The 19,874-nt window shown below is 41.6% G+C and overlaps 1 protein-coding gene across 2 annotated transcripts in view; it reads right to left on the bottom strand.

Annotated features, from left to right (window-relative positions):
• LOC110491848 (MORN repeat-containing protein 1) overlaps positions 1-19,874 on the bottom strand; it is an 80,742-nt gene that overhangs the window by 35,967 nt on the left and 24,901 nt on the right. Inside the window, exons 11-13 of one of the 2 annotated variants that reach the window (XM_021565656.2) lie at positions 16,801-16,872; positions 865-1,007; positions 519-595 (exon numbers count right to left, since the gene is read on the bottom strand). In XM_021565656.2, the coding sequence (XP_021421331.2) occupies positions 519-595; positions 865-1,007; positions 16,801-16,872 (292 nt within the window). The remainder of the gene's footprint in view (positions 1-518; positions 596-864; positions 1,008-16,800; positions 16,873-19,874) is intronic. The other variant, XM_021565657.2, reaches the window with a different exon arrangement.

Here is a 19,874-nt window from a genome sequence, read left to right as displayed (position 1 = left end):
ATTTTCTGGTGTTTTGTGGAGGAAAACTAAGCGGGTCGAGCATAACACATCAACCCTGTTACCCATAGACAGAAAGGCTAGAAATAGTTTACTAATGACATTTTTTGGGGTGAAGCTTGCATTCCCCCTGTCACAAGGCATATTTAAGAAGAAATCATTGACCCCGTCACGGTCAACCCTGTTACTTTTTTTTGCCATTTAATATGCAATTACTGTGGTCATTTTGTTATTTAACCTCTTGAGATTGGAAAACGTGTTTTCTTTTGTTTGTTTTTTTTGTCATTATGACCATGTTAAAATATCACAAAATCAAAAATGTTTGGGACCAAGTCACACTTCTCAAAAGGCCCCGAATTGGTGGCCAGCCCAGGTGCCTTCACTGAAAAGCTTCCATGTGGCGAGATATTGGGAAAACTCTGTCACCGTCAGTGCAAATTGCACAGTCGGTGTTTTCTCCAGATGTCCACGTGTGATATTTTATTGTCCCAATGCAAATTCATTGTGTGTGTGGTACATACCTGCGCTCTGAGTTCTTGTCCTGGGAGAGGACCGGTCTATCAGTTGGTGCTCTGTTGGACGGCTTCTTGATGTTTCTCTGTGAACAAAAATATCATAGAAATGAATCATCTTGATCATTAACACTTTACATAAGTATAGAGACAACTACACTTGGTCACATAAAGAACTGCAATAACAGTGCAAGCTGTGGTTAATGATTATCTACCCCCCAAAATGAACACCTCAGATTATTCAAAAATAATTATGCAACGGATCATTTACAACTAATTCCTAATATGTGGCTGTCTGACTTTGATTGAAAGTTAGACAATACTTTGTGAGAAAGGTCATAGTAAAATCATTCACCTTCAACTCATCCATCAGCTGATAAGGGATGAAGTCATGAGGGGGAGGGGCCAACAGTAGATTTTTGAACTTAACTTGGCCTTCTTCCACCCTCTGATTGGCTGGAGGAGGAGTGGAGTCCTCCTCTTGTCCAGCAAAGAGTCCTGTGATTGGGGGATGTATATATTGTTTTGTACAAAAGCAGACGGAAACCGTAAGACACAAATAGCATAAACCAATTGAATACGCATTTTTATAATCCTACTGTTCTTTTTCTAGTATATTATAATTCATTGTAGCTGAACAGTTCAAGTGAAACGCTACAGCACAAGTCTGCCTTATACTTTGTCTTAGTCAGGCTGTTATTTATTTTCCTTTCACTTTTTGGTATTGCGTCTCCCTGGAAACCACAGGCACGGTGACTCCGTATGGCATCATTTAAGGAAGCGTTAAGTGGATGAGAGCCCTTTTCTGGCAGTGCTCAGGCAGCGCTTTCTCTGGTCGAGAGGCTCATTTACTTAATGCACCCGACGCTGAAATAGCGATGACTTCAGCTAGCTAGCTCACTGAGAGTGGTGGAGTGGAACCATTGGTACTGTACAATAAGGCACAAAAGCACAAAGGGAGGGAAATAGCTCATTAGTGCAATTTGCCGTTGTTTTTAAGAAAAGAAAAGAACTCAAGAGGATACCATTTCGCAGAGAAAAATAGGATTTACCTTGATGGGGTTGATGCTAAAATAGGGGCTGCATCTCCAGATATAGAAGACCACAAGTATCTTCAGCAAATAACATCAAGTGAGCCAACATTAATGTTGTTACATGATGCTAGCCCACATGTACGACAACTGATGATATCCTAATATGGATGCAAAACACATCCCATGAGTTTACTACTGATTGGATTTATATAGCGCTTTTCTACCAACCGAGATACTCAAAGCACTTTACATAGTAGGGGGAAAATGCACCTCATCCACCACCTGGATGATGCACAGCGACCGTTTTCTTGTGCCAGAACACTCACCACACATTAGCTACAGAGGTGAGGAGTGATATACACCAATTAAGGAATGAGGGGGATGATTAGGTGGCCATGATGGAATGGGGCCAGGTTGGGAATTTAGTCATGACACCAGAGTTAATCATCCCTACTCTTACGATAAGTGCCATGGGATTTTTAATGACCACAGAGTAAGGACAGATGTTTAATGTCCAATCCGAAAGACAGCACCCTACACAGCGCAATATCCACTTCACTGCCCTGGGATCTCCTTAGACCAGAGGAAAGAGTGCCCCCTACTGTCCCTCCAACACCACTTCCAGCAGCATCTGGTCTCCCATCCAGGGACTGACCTGGACCAACCCTACTTAGCTTCAGAGGCAAGCCATCCGTGGGATGCAGGGTGGTAGGCTGCTGGCTAGGATCGTTTGACCTCCCGGCACTGCGCAGCCAGCGGCTAATTAGCATACTCTCCTGCACCCCAGGAGAGTGAACACTGAGGGAAGAGGCAGACCGAGAAAGGGAGCGTGAGTGAGGGGAAAGAGAGAGACGAGAGGATAATGGAAGGGAGAGAGAAAGGGGCTGAGGAGGAGAGAGGGGTAGAGAGGACACTGAGGGAAGAGGGGCGGGAGTGTGGGGAAAGGGAGGGAGAGAGGATAATGGAAGGGAGAGAGAAAGGGGGTAAATACAGGGTTGTTGCCAAGAATCAGGGATGAAAGAATAGGTACGGAGAGAACAATTGAGTTAGAGAGAAGGTGAGAAAGGAGTAAGTAAACTAGAGGAAAATGAGATAAAATCTAGAAAGGTAGGAGAGAAGGAGTAATTAAGAGTTTACAGAAGCAGCACAATGGAGTACATTAGTGCCTGTAAAAAAACATACTGTTCAGACATAACACCTTTGAGCATTAGCTGTGATTATATCCCATTTCATGGGCTAGTCATCACATAAGAGGTGGGCATTCTCCTCAGAGAAAATTGATTGGCTTTATCGACCTAGCAAGCTGGATTTAATCATTTGAAATTAGGTTTACAGTTAAATATTACTCACGTCTGTGTCAGCCACTCTGAATATAACCAGCCCAAGTAGACAGATTTAGCTGCAATTTTTTTAATATATACTAAATTCTCACCCACCACCAATTTGCAGCTGTCATGCTCATTGCTCTTTGATGTCTGAAATACAACAAATCCTCACCACCCTCAATTCAAGCGTTCCGTCAACAAATACTGGGGAAGATGCCTTGAAGAGTGTTTGGGAAGTTGCCCTTTTAGTGAGAAAGTGAACCATTTGACTTGTTACTAAAAATATTTTGTCTTTTACACAAAGGTTATATTCTGATATACTGGAAGATAAAATCATATCCAGATTCCGACACTGCTCTTCCTTTATCCAAAGCATTGAAAAAGGCCATAATTTCACCTCATGAGGGACTCTTTTTCCAACCACGGAACAATATTCATGACCAACAAGTTGTTTGTTTTGATAATAGAAAATTGCATATGCCTACGCTTACTTTTTACTGTTCCGGTAAAAAGTATCAGTCTATGGCCCATAAGTTATTTTATATGACTTCAATAGAGTAATGTAACCACTGAATATTCATGACCAAAGTCTACGTCCCATAAGTTATTTTATATAACTTCAATAGAGTAATGTAACCACTGAATATTTGTGACCGAAAAGTTGTTCATTCTGATAACAGAAAATTGCACAAGCCTCCGCATGGCCTACTTTTTCCAGGAACAGCAACAAATAAAATGCCTACTTGGAGAATAGCTACATGGGTGAAAATGTCTCACTTTGTACTGTAAGTTCTTTAATATGACTTCAATAGAGAGTTACAAGGGGGGTTGAAAGGGCTTCATAAAATGACCTTCCACATCAAGTCAAGTCAGAACAAAACAGGCATATAAAGGACAGGCAGGCTTACTTCAGGTGAACTGCCATGTCATCTTGATAAGTAGTTTCTCTACTGAACTGTCATTACTTGCTGTTACTGAAGTTGAATAAGTCATGAAAGTTAAATGTAAAGGGATGATTAAAAGCATAATACATTGGAGGTAAACCATCATCTGTAATGGATGAGTGTGTGAGATCATTTTGTTGTCAATAGACACATTCCAATTATCATATAGTAAATTATCAACTTAGAAATTCGACATTCACTCAGAGCACGGCGCCTCTATTGCTCTAATTATGCTGTGCGGTCTTGTCATCCCTTATGTCACCAAACTGCTGTCTCTAACCTCTTCCTTTTCTTCAGTCAACAGTCAGTCAATAGCTCCAAAACCAGTGCAATCCATTCTCCAACATCCGTCCTTGTACTGACAGGCTATTGCGACTCAACTCTCTTTTCAAAACATTGTTTTTAGTGTGGTTGTATACTCTGGCTGCTGTCAGATTGTTTGGGTGTGAGAGCCCAGCAGGTCCTGTAACGGTTCAGTTCAAATGTAAGCAATTAGGGTCGTGACCTCTACATCAAGGTGTCACTTTTAATAACACTGAAACCTAAGATGAAAGCCAGGTGAAGGACTATCGCACCGAGCTGTTTTGCCAGAGAAGAGCCTTCAAGACAGTCAGTCACCAAAAACCTGCCTGTGATAATAAAACACCTATTCAGCTAGACTGACAACTCATGTTGGAAAAGGATCCATTAAAAGGTATCTTCTCAAAATGTTCATGCAATACCTTCCCCTTTAAAAGGTTAGACAAAGACTGATTGGTCAAAATACAGAGGTATAAACAGCTGGGGTTTTACTTTTATATTCAGACAAACCCATAAACCATGAACCCTAAAAATCCAACAGTTTGGTCTGCATGCACGACTCAATCAAGATCTGCCGGGCACCTCCCATTGCACTAGCAACAAGGACACACATATATTTAATTAAATTAGCTGCGCTCTAACTGCAAGGTCTCCTCATCCACAGCCAGAGGAACATCAGTAAAAGTGGGAGGAGGGGGAGGAGTGACGTTGTGGCTGCAAAGGCAGTATAGCACTTATTTCCCAATGCCAGAAATGCATAATAGTAACTTAGAGCACCCCAAAAAAACATTTCCAAATGACAAACTGAGGTTTACTTCAAATCAGCTCTAACTTCGGAAACAATCCCACAACGCCCTGCAGTCAGCGTCACATGGTGAATGAAAAACGTAGTAAAAACGTGGGATACATTTGTGAGAATGAGGTGGGTGAATTGGACGTCTCCTCGTCAATCTGCGAGGCAAATCTAATTCCTGAGAAATTCCACAGCTATCAGTAATGGAAGGAAGGCTTCAGCAAGAAGTTGCTTCTCAAAGTAGATGCTGTCCCTACCATTAACGTGGCTTCTAAAACATCTCAAACAGCCAGTAGCACTAGCAGAGACTGAGCATTGTCACTGGCATGGAAGTAAACCGGGTAAATGCAAGCAGCATTTCAGAGAAGCCCAGCAGCCAGGCTTTCTTTGGAGGTGTGGATTGTGGATTTTGGTCAATCTGGAAAGTTAATTTCTGGAGCTCACCGTGAATTGTGTTTTGGGAGCTGCTGGCTGTCTGTACTCGGGCTCTGTGTGTGTGTGTGTGTGTGTGTGGATGGTTCGTCAGATGGATCCACGCGGGTGGATGGAGACCTCCAGCATAATTGTATTCTGCTATATCTGCTATGGGCTAGGGCATCTCAAATATATTGCCTACAGTCCAACAGATTTTAGGAATGGAATATGGAAACCAGAGTTTTTCATGCGTTTGTGGTGGCTGCAAGTTGCGATAATTCGGTCATTCTGTGGCTCTGGGGGAGTTTTCTATACGGCCTTCTGAGTGCGGGCTAAACTGAAATGTAATCTTTCGGGCCATGGATCTGAGCGTGGATCGGATAGCATTTCGGAGAAGCCCCAGAGCCATGCTTTCTTTGTAGGGGTGGATTGTATATTTTAGGATCAATGTGGTCAGTTGCTTCTTGTTGAAGCAGATAACATTAGCTTGCTATAGCTAGCTATCCTCTTCCACCATTTCTGAATGAATTTGTGGCTATCCTTCTAGCTATCAAAATAAGTGAGCTAGATTTTGTTTGTGTACTGCCATATGTCGATAACATAACTATGTTTGTCACTGGTATGGGCTAGTAAATATCCTAAACCTATCCAGTCAGACAGTGATAGACAAGCTAAAACCGTGGAGAGGAACAGGATAGAATTCACTTTCTGTTTCATCTGCTGCTGGCTTGCTAATGTTCACTCATAACTTCTTACACATGTAAATTGATGAAATTCTATAAATATTGTAATTGTGTCAATATGTTGTGAATATTGTAGAAAAATCCTCACAGCCACTGGGTGAGGACCAGCTTGCCATGTACAGTAGGCTACAGGCAATATATTCCTCCACCGTGCGAATCACAGAAATTACCATCTTGCATTCGGGACTTTCCGGCAGCCTTCGTGGATTTTATATGCAGAGAGCATAAATTGTACAATTGTAAACTTACAAAATAATTGTTCAAGTTAGAACCCACACAAATTAGTTAATATACAGCACCAACTACATATCTGATAAGGTCCGTTATCTACTACCTGGACTTGAAGTGGGGGAAAACACAGCCCATTCATTTTCAAATCAAGCATTCCCTGCCGTGCACCAGTTTTGTCCTTAGCCGTAAAGGGATTGACATGGAGCATATGGTCCCTGTGTTTCAAATCCGAGGCCTTGTTTTACCAACTCCCCTCAGGTTTAATGCCTGTGTCTGGGTGTGTGTGTGCTGTGCTACAGCCAATTAACATGCCGGAGTGACAAGCTGCAAATCACAGCACAGAATATGCCTGAGCCTGCCTCTCTAATTGCCGGGCTTTCTCATTAACTTAAGTAAATAAGAGTGTTGGTGCAGGACAGCTCAGCATGTGTGCATGTTGTCCCTTACACAATGCAACCAGTTTTGTCAATAATTGAAGGGAATATGGATGTGGACGAGAAATCCAATTTTTGATGCGTTTTGACAGGGATTATGCATGAAACGGGCATTTGGATTTTACATTTTAGCAGACGCTCTGACTTACAGTAGTGAAAGCATACAGTGCCTTGCGAAAGTATTCGGCCCCCTTGAACTTTGCGACCTTTTGCCACATTTCAGGCTTCAAACATAAAGATATAAAACTGTATTTTTTTGTGAAGAATCAACAACAAGTGGGACACAATCATGAAGTGGAACGACATTTATTGGATATTTCAAACTTTTTTAACAAATCAAAAACTGAAAAATTGGGCGTGCATAATTATTCTGTCCCCTTAAGTTAATACTTTGTAGCGCCACCTTTTGCTGCGATTACAGCTGTAAGTCGCTTGGGGTATGTCTCCATCAGTTTTGCACATCGAGAGACTGAAATTCTTTCCCATTCCTCCTTGCTAAACCGCTCGAGCTCAGTGAGGTTGGATGGAGAGCATTTGTGAACAGCAGTTTTCAGTTCTTTCCACAGATTCTCGATTGGATTCAGGTCTGGACTTTGACTTGGCCATTCTAACACCTGGATATGTTTATTTTTTGAACCATTCCATTGTAGATTTTGCTTTATGTTTTGGATCATTGTCTTGTTGGAAGACAAATCTCCGTCCCAGTCTCAGGTCTTTTGCAGACTCCATCAGGTTTTCTTCCAGAATGGTCCTGTATTTGGCTCCATCCATCTTCCCATCAATTTTAACCATCTTCCCTGTCCCTGCTGAAGAAAAGCAGGCCCAAACCATGATTCTGCCACCACCATGTTTGACAGTGGGGATGGTGTGTTCAGCTGTGTTGCTTTTACGCCAAACATATCGTTTTGCATTGTTGCCAAAAAGTAAAGTTTTGGTTTCATCTGACCAGAGCACCTTCTTCCACGTTTGATGTGTCTCCCAGGTGGCTTGTGGCAAACTTTAAACTACACTTTTTATGGATATCTTTAAGAAATGGCTTTCTTCTTGCCACTCTTCCATAAAGGCCAGATTTGTGCAATATACGACTGATTGTTGTCCTATGGACAGAGTCTCCCACCTCAGCTGTAGATCTCTGCAGTTCATCCAGAGTGATCATGGGCCTCTTGGCTGCATCTCTGATCAGTCTTCTCCTTGTATGAGCTGAAAGTTTAGAGGGACGGCCAGGTCTTGGTAGATTTGCAGTGGTCTGATACTCCTTCCATTTCAATATTATCGCTTGCACAGTGCTCCTTGGGATGTTTAAAGCTTGGGAAATCTTTTTGTATCCAAATCCGGCTTTAAACTTCTTCACAACAGTATCTCGGACCTGCCTGGTGTGTTCCTTGTTCTTCATGATGCTCTCTGCGCTTTTAACGGACCTGAGACTATCACAGTGCAGGTGCATTTATACGGAGACTTGATTACACACAGGTGGATTGTATTTATCATCATTAGTCATTTAGGTCAACATTGGATCATTCAGAGATGAACTGAACTTCTGGAGAGAGTTTGCTGCACTGAAAGTAAAGGGGCTGAATAATTTTGCACGCCCAATTTTTCAGTTTTTGATTTGTTAAAAAAGTTTGAAATATCCAATAAATGTCGTTCCACTTTATGATTGTGTCCCACTTGTTGTTGATTCTTCACAAAAAAATACAGTTTTATATCTTTATGTTTGAAGCCTGAATGTGGCAAAAGGTCGCAAAGTTCAAGGGGGCCAAATACTTTCGCAAGGCACTGTATATGTTCATAATTGTTCATACTGGTCCCTCGTGGGAATCGAACCCTGGCGTTGCAAGCGCCATGCTCGACCAACTGAGCCACACGAAACCCTTTTAGTTTTCAATTTTAGTTTGAGCATTTACTTTGTAACCATAATGAATGATGAGTGGAGCACAAATGGTGATGATCAGCCCTTTCAATTGATCCAAGTACGTGAGCGGAGCATGCCCAATTTGACTGGAGTGAGGCCTTCTCGCCAGCTTCAATTTCGCTCCAGTACCGCTCACTTCACGAGCTCAAGGCATGACCAGCCCAGCATGCATTTGTAGGCTACTTGTGTGCTGCTATAAACCCTTGCTTGAGCTACTGTTATGGAGTTTTCAGAAAGAAACTGATAAAACAAGTGCATAATCAAGGTGACAAAGATGAGGAGGACCAAGAGCAAGAACGGGAGTGAGGTGATGTAGTGTCCACAACTAAAGAATCATTCTAGAATCTGGAAAGTTATATGCCTAAAAACCTTCAGGCCAACCACTCTGCCCAGCCTGGCAAGAGTCACCTGAAGGGTGTTGAGCATCCTCAGTGTCTCAACAAGGGCGGATATGGTATTCTCCGATGCTGGCCTGATTTCCAGGCACCATCGCATGAGCCTTAAGTCACAGACTCTGGCCAAACTCGTGTTTCTAAAAGTGAACTGAAAGGCACTGAAGACTGAACCGGAGGTGAAGGTTCACCTTCCAACAGGACAACGACCCTAAGCACACAGCCAAGACAACGCAGGAGTGGCTTCGGGACAAGTCTCTGAATGTCCTTGAGTGGCCCAGCCAGAGCCCAGACTTGAACCCGATCTAACATCTCTGGAGAGACCTGGAAATAACTGTGCAGCGATGCTCCCCATCCAACCTGACTGTGCTTGAGAGATTCTGCAGAGAAGAATGGGAGAAACTCCCCAAATACCGGTGTGCAAAGCTTGTAGCGTCATACCCAAGGAGACTTGAGGCTGTAATCGCTGCCAAAGGTGCTTCAACAAAGTACTGGGTAAAGGATCTGAATACTTATGTAAATGTAATATCAGGTTTTTATTTTTAATACATTCACAAAAATAAAATAAACTGTTTTTGCTTAGTCATTATGGGGTATTGTGTGTAGATTGATGAGGAAAATGATTTATTTAATGCTGTTTAGAATAAGGCTGTATCTAAAAAGCATATTTAATGCATATTTAATATTTAATTTTTATGACAGTTTGTCCTTACCCAGGTCTCCTTTAAGACTCCATAATGTAGGCCGAGGTGCTACACTTAACAAAAATATAAATGCAACATGTAAAGTTGTCACACCCTGATCAGTTTCACCTGTCTTTGTGCTCGTCTCCACCCCCCTCCAGGTGTTGCCCATCTTCTCCATTATCCCGTGTACTTATACCTGTGTTCTGTGTGTCTGTTGCCAGTTGTCTTGTTTGTCAAGCTTACCAGCATTTGTCCTGTCTGCTCCTGTCTTTTCCCAGCCTCCTTTACCAAGATAACCCATTACCTGACAGGTGTGGCATATCAAAAAGCTGATTAAACAGCATGATCATTACACAGGTGCACCTTGTGCTGGGGAAAATAAAAGGCCACTCTAAAATGTGGAGTTCTGTCACACAACGCCACAGATGTGAGAGGCAGCGCCGGAGAAGATGGCTGACGTTTTACGTGCGCCTAACCGATTACATTTTCATTTTTTGCAAGTAATTATTTTACTTATTTTGTACATAATGTTGCTGCTATACATATATGTAAGGAACTCAATGAGCTGTATTCCGCCATAAGCAAACAGAATAACGCTCATCCAAAACGCACTCCTAGTGGCCGGGGACTTTAATGCATGGAAACTTAAATCTGTTTTACCAAATGTCTATCAGCATGTTAGACCACCTTTACTCCACACACAGAGAAGCGTACAAAGCTCTCCCTCACACTCATTTAGGCAAATCTGACCATAATTCTATCATCCTGATTCCTGCTTACAAGCAACAATTTAAGCAGGAAGCAGCAGTGACTCGGTCAATAAGAAAGTGGTCAGATGAAGCAGATGCTATACTATAGGACTGCTTTGCTAGCACGGGCTGGAATATGTTCCGGGATTCTTCCGATAGCATTGAGGAGTACACCACATCGGTCATTGGCTTCATCAATAAGTGCATCGATGACGTCGCCCCCACAGTGACCGTACGTACATACCCCGACCAGAAGCTATGGATTACAGGCAAAATCCGCACTGAGCTAAAGGGTAGAGCTGCCGCTTCCAAGGAGCGGGACTCTAACCTGGAAGCTTATAAGAAATCCTGCTATGCCCTCCGACAAACCATCAAAACAGGCAAAGTGTCAATACAGGACTAAGATCGAATACAGGACTAAGAACGGCTCCGACACTCGTCAGATGTGGCAGGGCTTGCAAACCATTAGACTACAAAGGGAAGCCCAGCCGAGAGTTGCCCAGTGACACGAGCCTACCAGACAAGCTAAACTACTTCTATGCTCGCTTCGAGGCAAATAACACTGAAACATGCATGAGCGCATCAGCTGTTCTGGACGACTGTGTGATCACGCTCTCCGCAGCCGATGTGAGTAAGACCTTTAAACAGGTCAATGTTCTGCTTGCTCTGTAATACAGTATGAGTAGTATTTTAATTTCAATATATATTTTTTTTACATTGATTAAAACATTTAAAAAATAAAATGAATATTGAAAACAAACTATTTTGTATTTTGTATTTTGCTAATTGTTCTATATTGTTGAACATATTCTATGGGTATATCAAAGTTTCAGAGTGGGATCTCTGCTAGTTTTAAAGTTATGGCCCATTTTATACAGAGAAATTGGAATAGAAGGCAATGTAACCAATCACAGCCCTTCTTTTACTCGTATCATTGCACATCCTTCAAATTACCAGCATAGGGTGTCCATTTTGAATCCATTTTCACATTCACTCTGTTGTAATGCTTACAAATTGGATCATAATGTCAATCATAAAATGTGCTTTTTCAATATTCATGTTAATATTTTACAATATTCATAAATTAATGTAAAACAAAATGTTACTGAAATCGAAATACTCATATTACAGAGCAAGTGGTAAAGCTTCATTTGACACCAATTGCTGCTTTGTAGCACCTACAGATTTAATATTATGGAGTCTTAATGGAGGCCAAGGTAAGGCCAAAATGTCAGAAATATGCCAACTTTTATACATTATTTCTCAATTATGCTTTTAGATATAAATGTCATGAAAATCCCCCAAATTTTTTGTCCTGGTTTCATATGGAATCCCTCTAAACCACAATAACGACTGTTCGTCTTAAGCCACAGCCAGGTAAAAGCCATTACGGTAGAGTAGAGTGTTTCTTCTTTAACATTACTTACCAGGTTCAACATCTATCAATGAAGGTATAAAAAGGATGAAGAATTTGGGGGGACATTTAAATGCATGTCTGTTTTCTGTTCCAGTCGACCGGGCACCCTTTAAGATATACATCATTTTCAAGGTATGGTCCCTAAGCGAACGCCATGATTAAATCATCAGAGAGAGGGTGAAAGAGAGAGGAATAGATGGATGGATGGAGGAGGTAGAGGCTCACCTCTACAAGCACCCCACCTCTGGAGGCCAACTGAAATTACCTTGATTTATCAGGTCTGGATCACGTCTGCACCCCACTCTCATAAATTCAAGGCCAAAGCTTCCAGATAGTTTTGATGATCAATAAAACATAATTGGATTTTTCACACATATTTGACCAGAAGTATTATAAAACCAGATGGAAAACTGTAAATTCTGTGTTTTAATGCCCGTCAATGGCACCTTCGGTAAATAAATCTCTCTGAAATGGCTATGGGCCTTTTATGTGTGATGTACTGTACTGATAAAATGTTATAATCGTTTCAAATTGACACCTCCAATGTCTCTGGGTCTTTTCTATGGTGAGAGAAACATTCTCTCCTTGATACAGAAATAAATAAGCAGATGAAATACAGAACACCCCTTACAAAATGATCTCCATTTATGACATTAACCATTTACACTCCACATTAAATCCCATTCAGATTTCAATAAAAGTGTTATGCGGTGTTGTACGCCATTAATCAAAAATGTATCCCAATCTTTAACAAGAGAAAACATACTCCTGAGCATCGTAAAAGAAGTGGAGAGAGAGAACACTCCATTAAATCAATTATGTCTGCTGCCAGAGTCTAGGCGAGGGATAATTACTTAGGGAGGGCGATCAGAGACTAACCTAATGATGATGCCCTTTCTTATACTCCTAGACTTGATGAAGCTGCAGCTCCTATGGGAGTGGCCTGATGGTGAAAACACAGCAACCATGGAGACAGAGATGGAGAGGAAGAGAGGGGCGGTAAGAGAGAGAGGGGGAGAGAGAAAGAGAGTGGTAGAGATAAAGAGGAGAGAGAGAGTGAGAGAAGGGAGAGAGAATGAAAGAGGGACAGTGAAAGAGGTATGAGGGAGAGAGAGATGGGGCAGGTGGCAGCGGGGGGAGGATTAGCCGTAGGGGTCAGTTGCTTTCTCACCTAGCTTAACTGCTGCGAAATGAGCCGAGGCCGTCAGGAAATTAACGAGGCGAGACGGAAGCAGCCTCACCGGCGCTCTGACCTTCTTCTCTCTTTTGACACGCACACACACCCGTGCGTGCGTACAAACAAACACACGTCCTCGCAATTCATCTCGGTCTCTTGCACTGCCTCTCTCTCCCTCTCACTCCCATTTCTATGTCCTGATACTTTATCCAAGTTAATACAATTTAAGCTCTGTTTTAGTAGTCATGAATGTACTCAGTTGTGCTGCTTCTGTAAACTCTTAATTACTCCCTCTTTCTCCTACTTCTCTGCCCTTCATCTCTCCTTTTCATCTCATTTACTTACTCCTTTCTCTCCTTCTCAGTTACTCCATTACTGACTTCATCCTCTCTCCCTCCCTCTTTCTCTCACAGCATGGAGAGCAGTAAATTATCATCCCCTGTGCATTTCCACTTAACTGAGAGGGCTTCCTTTGAACTTTGCGGGCGAAGCCCTGCGCAGTCCACTGTTGTTCAGTGCAAATGAATAGGAGATGCGCTTGGGGAGCAAGAGAGAGAGAGAGAGAAAGTAAAAGAGCTGCTCGTGCTGTCCGAAGAGAGCCTCGATGGATTTTCACTATCAGTGGCACTTTGAACAGAGATAAGCGCAAGTTCTACACTCGAAGAAAAGATCAAGCTCGATCAAATAGCATTGATCCTCAGACCTTGGACAACAGAGAACAAACAACTGTAAATCGGTCAAAAAACAAGGGCCGCAAAAGAGCCCCCTAAAATACACTAATATTGTGTACTTTCACTTAATTCCAAGAGAACATCTTAATGCTGTCAATAACGACTTAACTAGAGGACTAAGCGACCATAGGGAGGAACATTGTTCAGACTAAAAATTAGATTTCAAGGTCATTGGTGGTGAGGTTGAGAAAGAACTCTCCTCAGAATTCTGCTGTCTATCAAAATGTACCCATATAATTAGATAGAGGGCACCAGGCCTCGAATTTCCCAGTGGCAATGACGGCTATGGCCGCCGATGACCCCTTGTGTGGTTGTAATGTCCCCAAAAACAATCCATGCCTTGCAGAAAAAGTGGCCATTGTGCCCTTGGGCTGAATATAATAATTATAATTCCTTTCTCCCGACTGCCAATCGCAGTGCTCCAAAGCACCTATCACTCAGGTGGCTCACTCAGATATCTCAATTCTGATAAGCCAATGCTGTCACATGATCAGTTCCTTTCCACAGGCCTAGCAGCTCTGAAGTAGGCTACAAGTGAAGACGGAAAAAAAAATTGGGGATGCAACGGCACACGTCCTTATCCAATTCCAAGGTGCAGGGTGAAGATGTTAGAAGAACTGTCCACATTTACTTTTTGTCAGCCAACAAGATGAGTAACAAACACCAAAAGCACAAACCTACTGTATGTTAATCTACTTTCCTCCATAGTGCAAAAGTACCTATTCTATTGGTCAGCTTGTCATTCTGTGAGATAAATAAATAACAGACTCAACTGGGACAGTTGTGGGATGATAGATCCCAAATTAATACAACTGTACATAAAATACAACTTTTAAAAGCAAATGAGGCTGCTGCTACAGATCGGAACGATAAACTATTAGGCTTTCTTCACATTATGAACGCAGCAATGTGCGCACGGCAGTTGTCTATAAGCGCAAATGTTCCAAAATTAAATTATTGAAAAGCACACTGCAAATGCAAGCGTTTCATATGACAGACGAAAATATCCTTTACAAATGTAGAAAGAGGTAAGATCTAAAGATGGGTTGTTAATATGACTCGGATTGTGTCTTTGGCTGCTGGACAACAAAAGACAGAGAATATGACAGCAATTCTGGGTTCAATGGCATATGAGGAATTGTTTATAAAATAATCCTCTTACCATTCCTATGGTCGGAACACAGAAAAATGACAAACAAAGTACAGTTGGTAAAACATTACGTTTATGGTTTCAAGATGTTGACCGTCTCCGCTCAGATTGCAAGATGGCCTTGCCCCTAAAATCCCGAAATTCTAGGCCGGAAGGGCACACTTGCCACAAAGCCTCTTTTGGTGCTCCCCATGTTAATATAGGCTTTCACCATTTAAAAACGTTTAGTCCCCTATTTCAAAATCAAATCCAATCAAATCAAATATTATGTCACATGCGCGAAATACAACAGGTGTTAGACCTTACAGTGAAATGCTTACTTACAAACCCTTAGACAACGCAGTTAAGAAAAATAAGTGTTAAAGTATTTACTAAAATAAACTGATGTCAAAAAAAATCTAGAAAAATAACAAATAATTAATGAGCAACAATAAAATAACAGTAGCGAGACTATATACATGGGGGTACCGGTACAGATTCAATGTGAGGGGGAGACCCGACGTGCTTCCCTTTGTAGTCCGTAATAGTTTGCAAGCCATGCCACATCCGACAAGCGTCGAATGCACTTATTGACGAAACCAAATCAAATGTTATTGGTCACATACACATGGTTAGCAGATGTTAATGCGAGTTTAGCTAAATGTTTGTGCTTCTAGCCAGTGACTGATGTTGTGTACTCCTCAATACCATCGGAAGAATCCCGGAACATATTCCAGTCTGTGGTCTACAGCTTTTCATGAGATACTCTACCTCAGGCGAGCAAAACCTTGAGACTTCCTTAATATTAGATTTCGTGCACCAGCTGTTATTTACAAATAGACACAGACCACCAGCCCTTGTCTTACCGGAGGCAGCTGTTCTATCTTCCCGATGCACAAAAAACCCAAGCAGATGTATGTTATCCATGTCGTCATTTAGCCACGACTCTGTGAAAAACAAGATATTCGTTTTTAAATGTCCCGTTGGTAGCTTAGTTTTGATCGGAGCTCATCCATTTTATTATCCAATGATTGCACTTTGGCCGTGTGACACCTTCGGTTGTCCCGCTTCGCAATCAGTTCTCGGCTCTCATCTGAGATGGAGTATGTGAAATCTGACACCTCATTGAGAGCGACAAGTCACATTTTCTGGCCTATCCAGACAAAGGATCAAACTCCCCTTGCTGTGAACAATATGTGATATTAAACCGGAGACTCTAGCGATTGCAGCAAATGCAGTATCATCTGGATTTTTCTCAACAAGAAAAAATACAAAATAATTTTGTAGAATTTTAACAAGACCACTTTCAAAGAGTCAGCAGGCATTTGAATGGCGTCTGTGCTTCGCTCAGAGGATACTGGGCAGAAATACTCGGTCAGCAGTTATATGAAATGGTGCCAATTTTGTACTCTCATTAAGTATGATCATATTTATTTTACAGTTATAAGAAAGGTGAAATGTTTTAAGTAGTTTATAATTTGATTATTATTATATTTAGAAAGCATTTCAAATCGGTTCAAGTCCTATTCCCATATAATTTTTCATATTTGTACTGTGTGTACTTGAGCTTGTGTCCGTAAATGGGACTACATCTCAGCAATTTATAACTATGTTTTACCAGAAAAGGTGAGATTTTAATCTTTCAGACAGTATAAGCATTACTACGTATTGTTTATGGCCCTCTCGGTAAATAATTACTTTTGGGTACATCTATTTAGGTGTAAATCTACATTTTGACAATTAGATTTAAAAGGTTTTAAGGTAGTGAACTTGATGGACCCTCTTGCCAACAACTTATATGGCAATCCAGATCTCCAAACCATTTTCATGAATCTTGAAGAAGTTAAAGACGCAGATGTGTTAACGAGAGGCATAATTACCTGAGAAGAACTCGGTGATGGTGGTCGATTCCCCTTCTCCTGACTGATTCTGCTCCCCACGCACTTCCTTTCCTGAGCAGAGGAAGCACACTCAACTCTATCATGGTCCTGACATACAATATAATACACTACTGGATAGTATATCGATAAGGCTCTGGTATATATAATATAATGCATCATGTCCAGATAGTATATCGTCATTATCTGCCTAATTCAGAAGAACACAGAATCAGAACTCTGCAGGCCATAGAGTGACAGTGTCTCAGTTTGGTCAGGGAAATGGAATGCGTAGGGCCGGCTATAATATTATGGATACTAGTAAAGGAATTTGAATACACTTCCCTCACAAAACACCACCAAGCAGGACAGTGTAGGGAAGAACAATGGCAGACTGAAGACAGCGGAACAGAATGCCTCAAGATAAAAACATAATATTCAATATCTGTAAATCCGACTAAATATTAGCTGCAATCTGGATAACAACACAAAACAATGTATAAGTGTAGAGACCGTCTTGCTAAAGACGACGAATGATAAGTTGGGCATACTTGAACTAGTCGGTAAAGATATACAGGAGTTAAAGTCGAGCCTCGAGATGAGTGACGAAAATTCTACGACAATAGAGAAAGAAACAAAAAATCTAAACGCTACAGTCCATACTATTGAAACGGATGTTAAAGAACATGTTTCTGAGAGAAGCCTTACTCGAAATACAGACTAGATCTGTGAGAGAAGATATGCTACTAACAGTATTAAAGAGAATGAGGATGAGGACCCAGAGAGAGTTACAGATCCCAGGCAATACTGTCAACAAAATCAAAATCGAATGTGTACATCTTTTCGGACAGAGAAACGACCACCCGATTGTTGCCAAATTTGCATTCTTTAAGGATAAAAATAATGGTTAAAAACCTGGGCAAAAGACTCGCACGAAGATAGGCATGAATGATCAGTTCCCGAAGGAAATTGCAGAACGGCGCAAAGTTCTGTCCCACTCTTCAAAGCGAATAGACTAAAAGGGAAACGTGCAGCTCTCGCAGTAGATAAACTGTACATTGATAACCAGCTGTTCTGAGACACCAAGACTCCTCCATGGCTATTCTAAATACCAAGTTCCCATAGAGGAGTAGAATAATGGAACACCCAATACTATCCACGGTAGGAAATGTAAAAAAAACTGAAAATAATAAAATACATAAATTGATGAAGAAATAAACTACAAATACAATATACCATTCAAAATAGGAAATGTTGTAAAATAATTTAGAGTATTTATAAACAGATTAAAGATAGCACTAGAACAATGGATCATTATTATTATTATTTCAATAATCTTCAAATATAAGGTACTGGAACACAAAAGTACTCAAAAGCCCAAAATGAAGTAGGAGTCAACATAGTGGAGATAAAAACACACCAAACAGAGGACATAGACGGCACAGTGTGGGTATGTGCAGGTGTATATGTGGGGGAGTGTGGTTGTAATGGAAGATGGGGTGTGTTTTTGTGATTGGAAAAGTGTGGTGAGTTAAGTGACTGAAAAAGGAAAATGGTTGCAAATGCCATTGTCTGCGAACAAGAGTTGTGAGAGTTTTACATTCTGTGCAGATATGGGATACACATTTAAAAATAAATCACAAAGTCTATTTATGTATTGTCCTATCATGATGGAACGGTGAACCCTGTACCCTAGACACCCATCTGAGCGACCCACACACTAAGGAGAAATCCTTATCTGTTTTATAGGCTTACTGCAAGTAGCCTATACGCAGCCAAGACAGAAAGATAAACGTGGTCAGAGACCCACTAAAGCAGCATCCTCAACAGTCTGAGCCTGCCTGGCAGGGTTGGTCCAACAGAGCCAAAGCCCCCAGGAGGGTAAGCATAATATACAAGGATTTCTCAAAGCTGCTAATAAGAACCTTGACGACCTTGTACCTAGCTGGTGGGAATTCCGCTGGAAACCCCCACCCAGGTAGTGGCAGTACTGGCAACACTAGCTGCAGTAACCCATGGGGAGGGGGTCACACTCAGACAATCAGAGAGGGGGGAAATGATTGTGGCTCTGGCGGCACAAAATAATCAAAAAGGTCTGACTACTCAGAGACACTTGGGAAAATGGTAACAACGGGGGACAAGCATGTGTTTGTGTTTCAGGAGTGTATCTGAGCTCCATCGGCTAGGACTTGACATTGGTTAAGCAAATCTCCCAGTTCTTGCTCAATTTTGCATGCCTTCTCAAACAGCTACAATTGTACAGTGCCTTGCGAAAGTATTCGGCCCCCTTGAACTTTGCGACCTTTTGCCACATTTCAGGGTTCAAACAAAGATATAAAACTGTATTTTTTTGTGAAGAATCAACAACAAGTGGGACACAATCATGAAGTGGAACGACATTTATTAGATAGGTTTTCTTCCAGAATGGTCCTGTATTTGGCTCCATCCATCTTCCCATCAATTTTAACCATCTTCACTGTCCCTGCTGAAGAAAATCAGGCCCAAACATAACGTTTTGCATTGTTGCCAAAAAGTTACATTTTGGTTTCATCTGACCAGAGCACCTTCTTCCACATGTTTGGTGTGTCTCCCAGGTGGCTTGTGGCAAACTTTAACCGACACTTTTTATGGATATCTTTAAGAAATGGCTTTCTTGCCACTCTTCCATAAAGGCCAGATTTGTGCAATATACGACTGATTGTTGTCCTATGGACAGAGTCTCCCACCTCAGCTGTAGATCTCTGCAGTTCATCCAGAGTGATCATGGGCCTCTTGGCTGCATCTCTGATCAGTCTTCTCCTTGTATGAGCTGAAAGTTTAGAGGGACGGCCAGGTCTTGGTAGATTTGCAGTGGTCTGATACTCCTTCCATTTCAATATTATCGCTTGCACAGTGCTCATTGGGATGTTTAAAGCTTGGGAAATCTTTTTGTATCCAAATCCGGCTTTAAACTTCTTCACAACAGTATCTCGGACCTGCCTGGTGTGTTCCTTGTTTTTCGTGATGCTCTCTGCGCTTTTAACGGACCTCTGAGACTATCACAGTGCAGGTGCATTTATACGGAGACTTGATTACAC

This window comes from Oncorhynchus mykiss, chromosome 16, assembly GCF_013265735.2.
Source record: "Oncorhynchus mykiss isolate Arlee chromosome 16, USDA_OmykA_1.1, whole genome shotgun sequence".
Classification (NCBI taxonomy): Eukaryota; Metazoa; Chordata; class Actinopteri; order Salmoniformes; family Salmonidae; genus Oncorhynchus; species Oncorhynchus mykiss.
The sequence above is the reverse complement of the archived record's forward strand: the minus strand, read 5'-3'. Positions and strand labels throughout refer to the sequence as shown.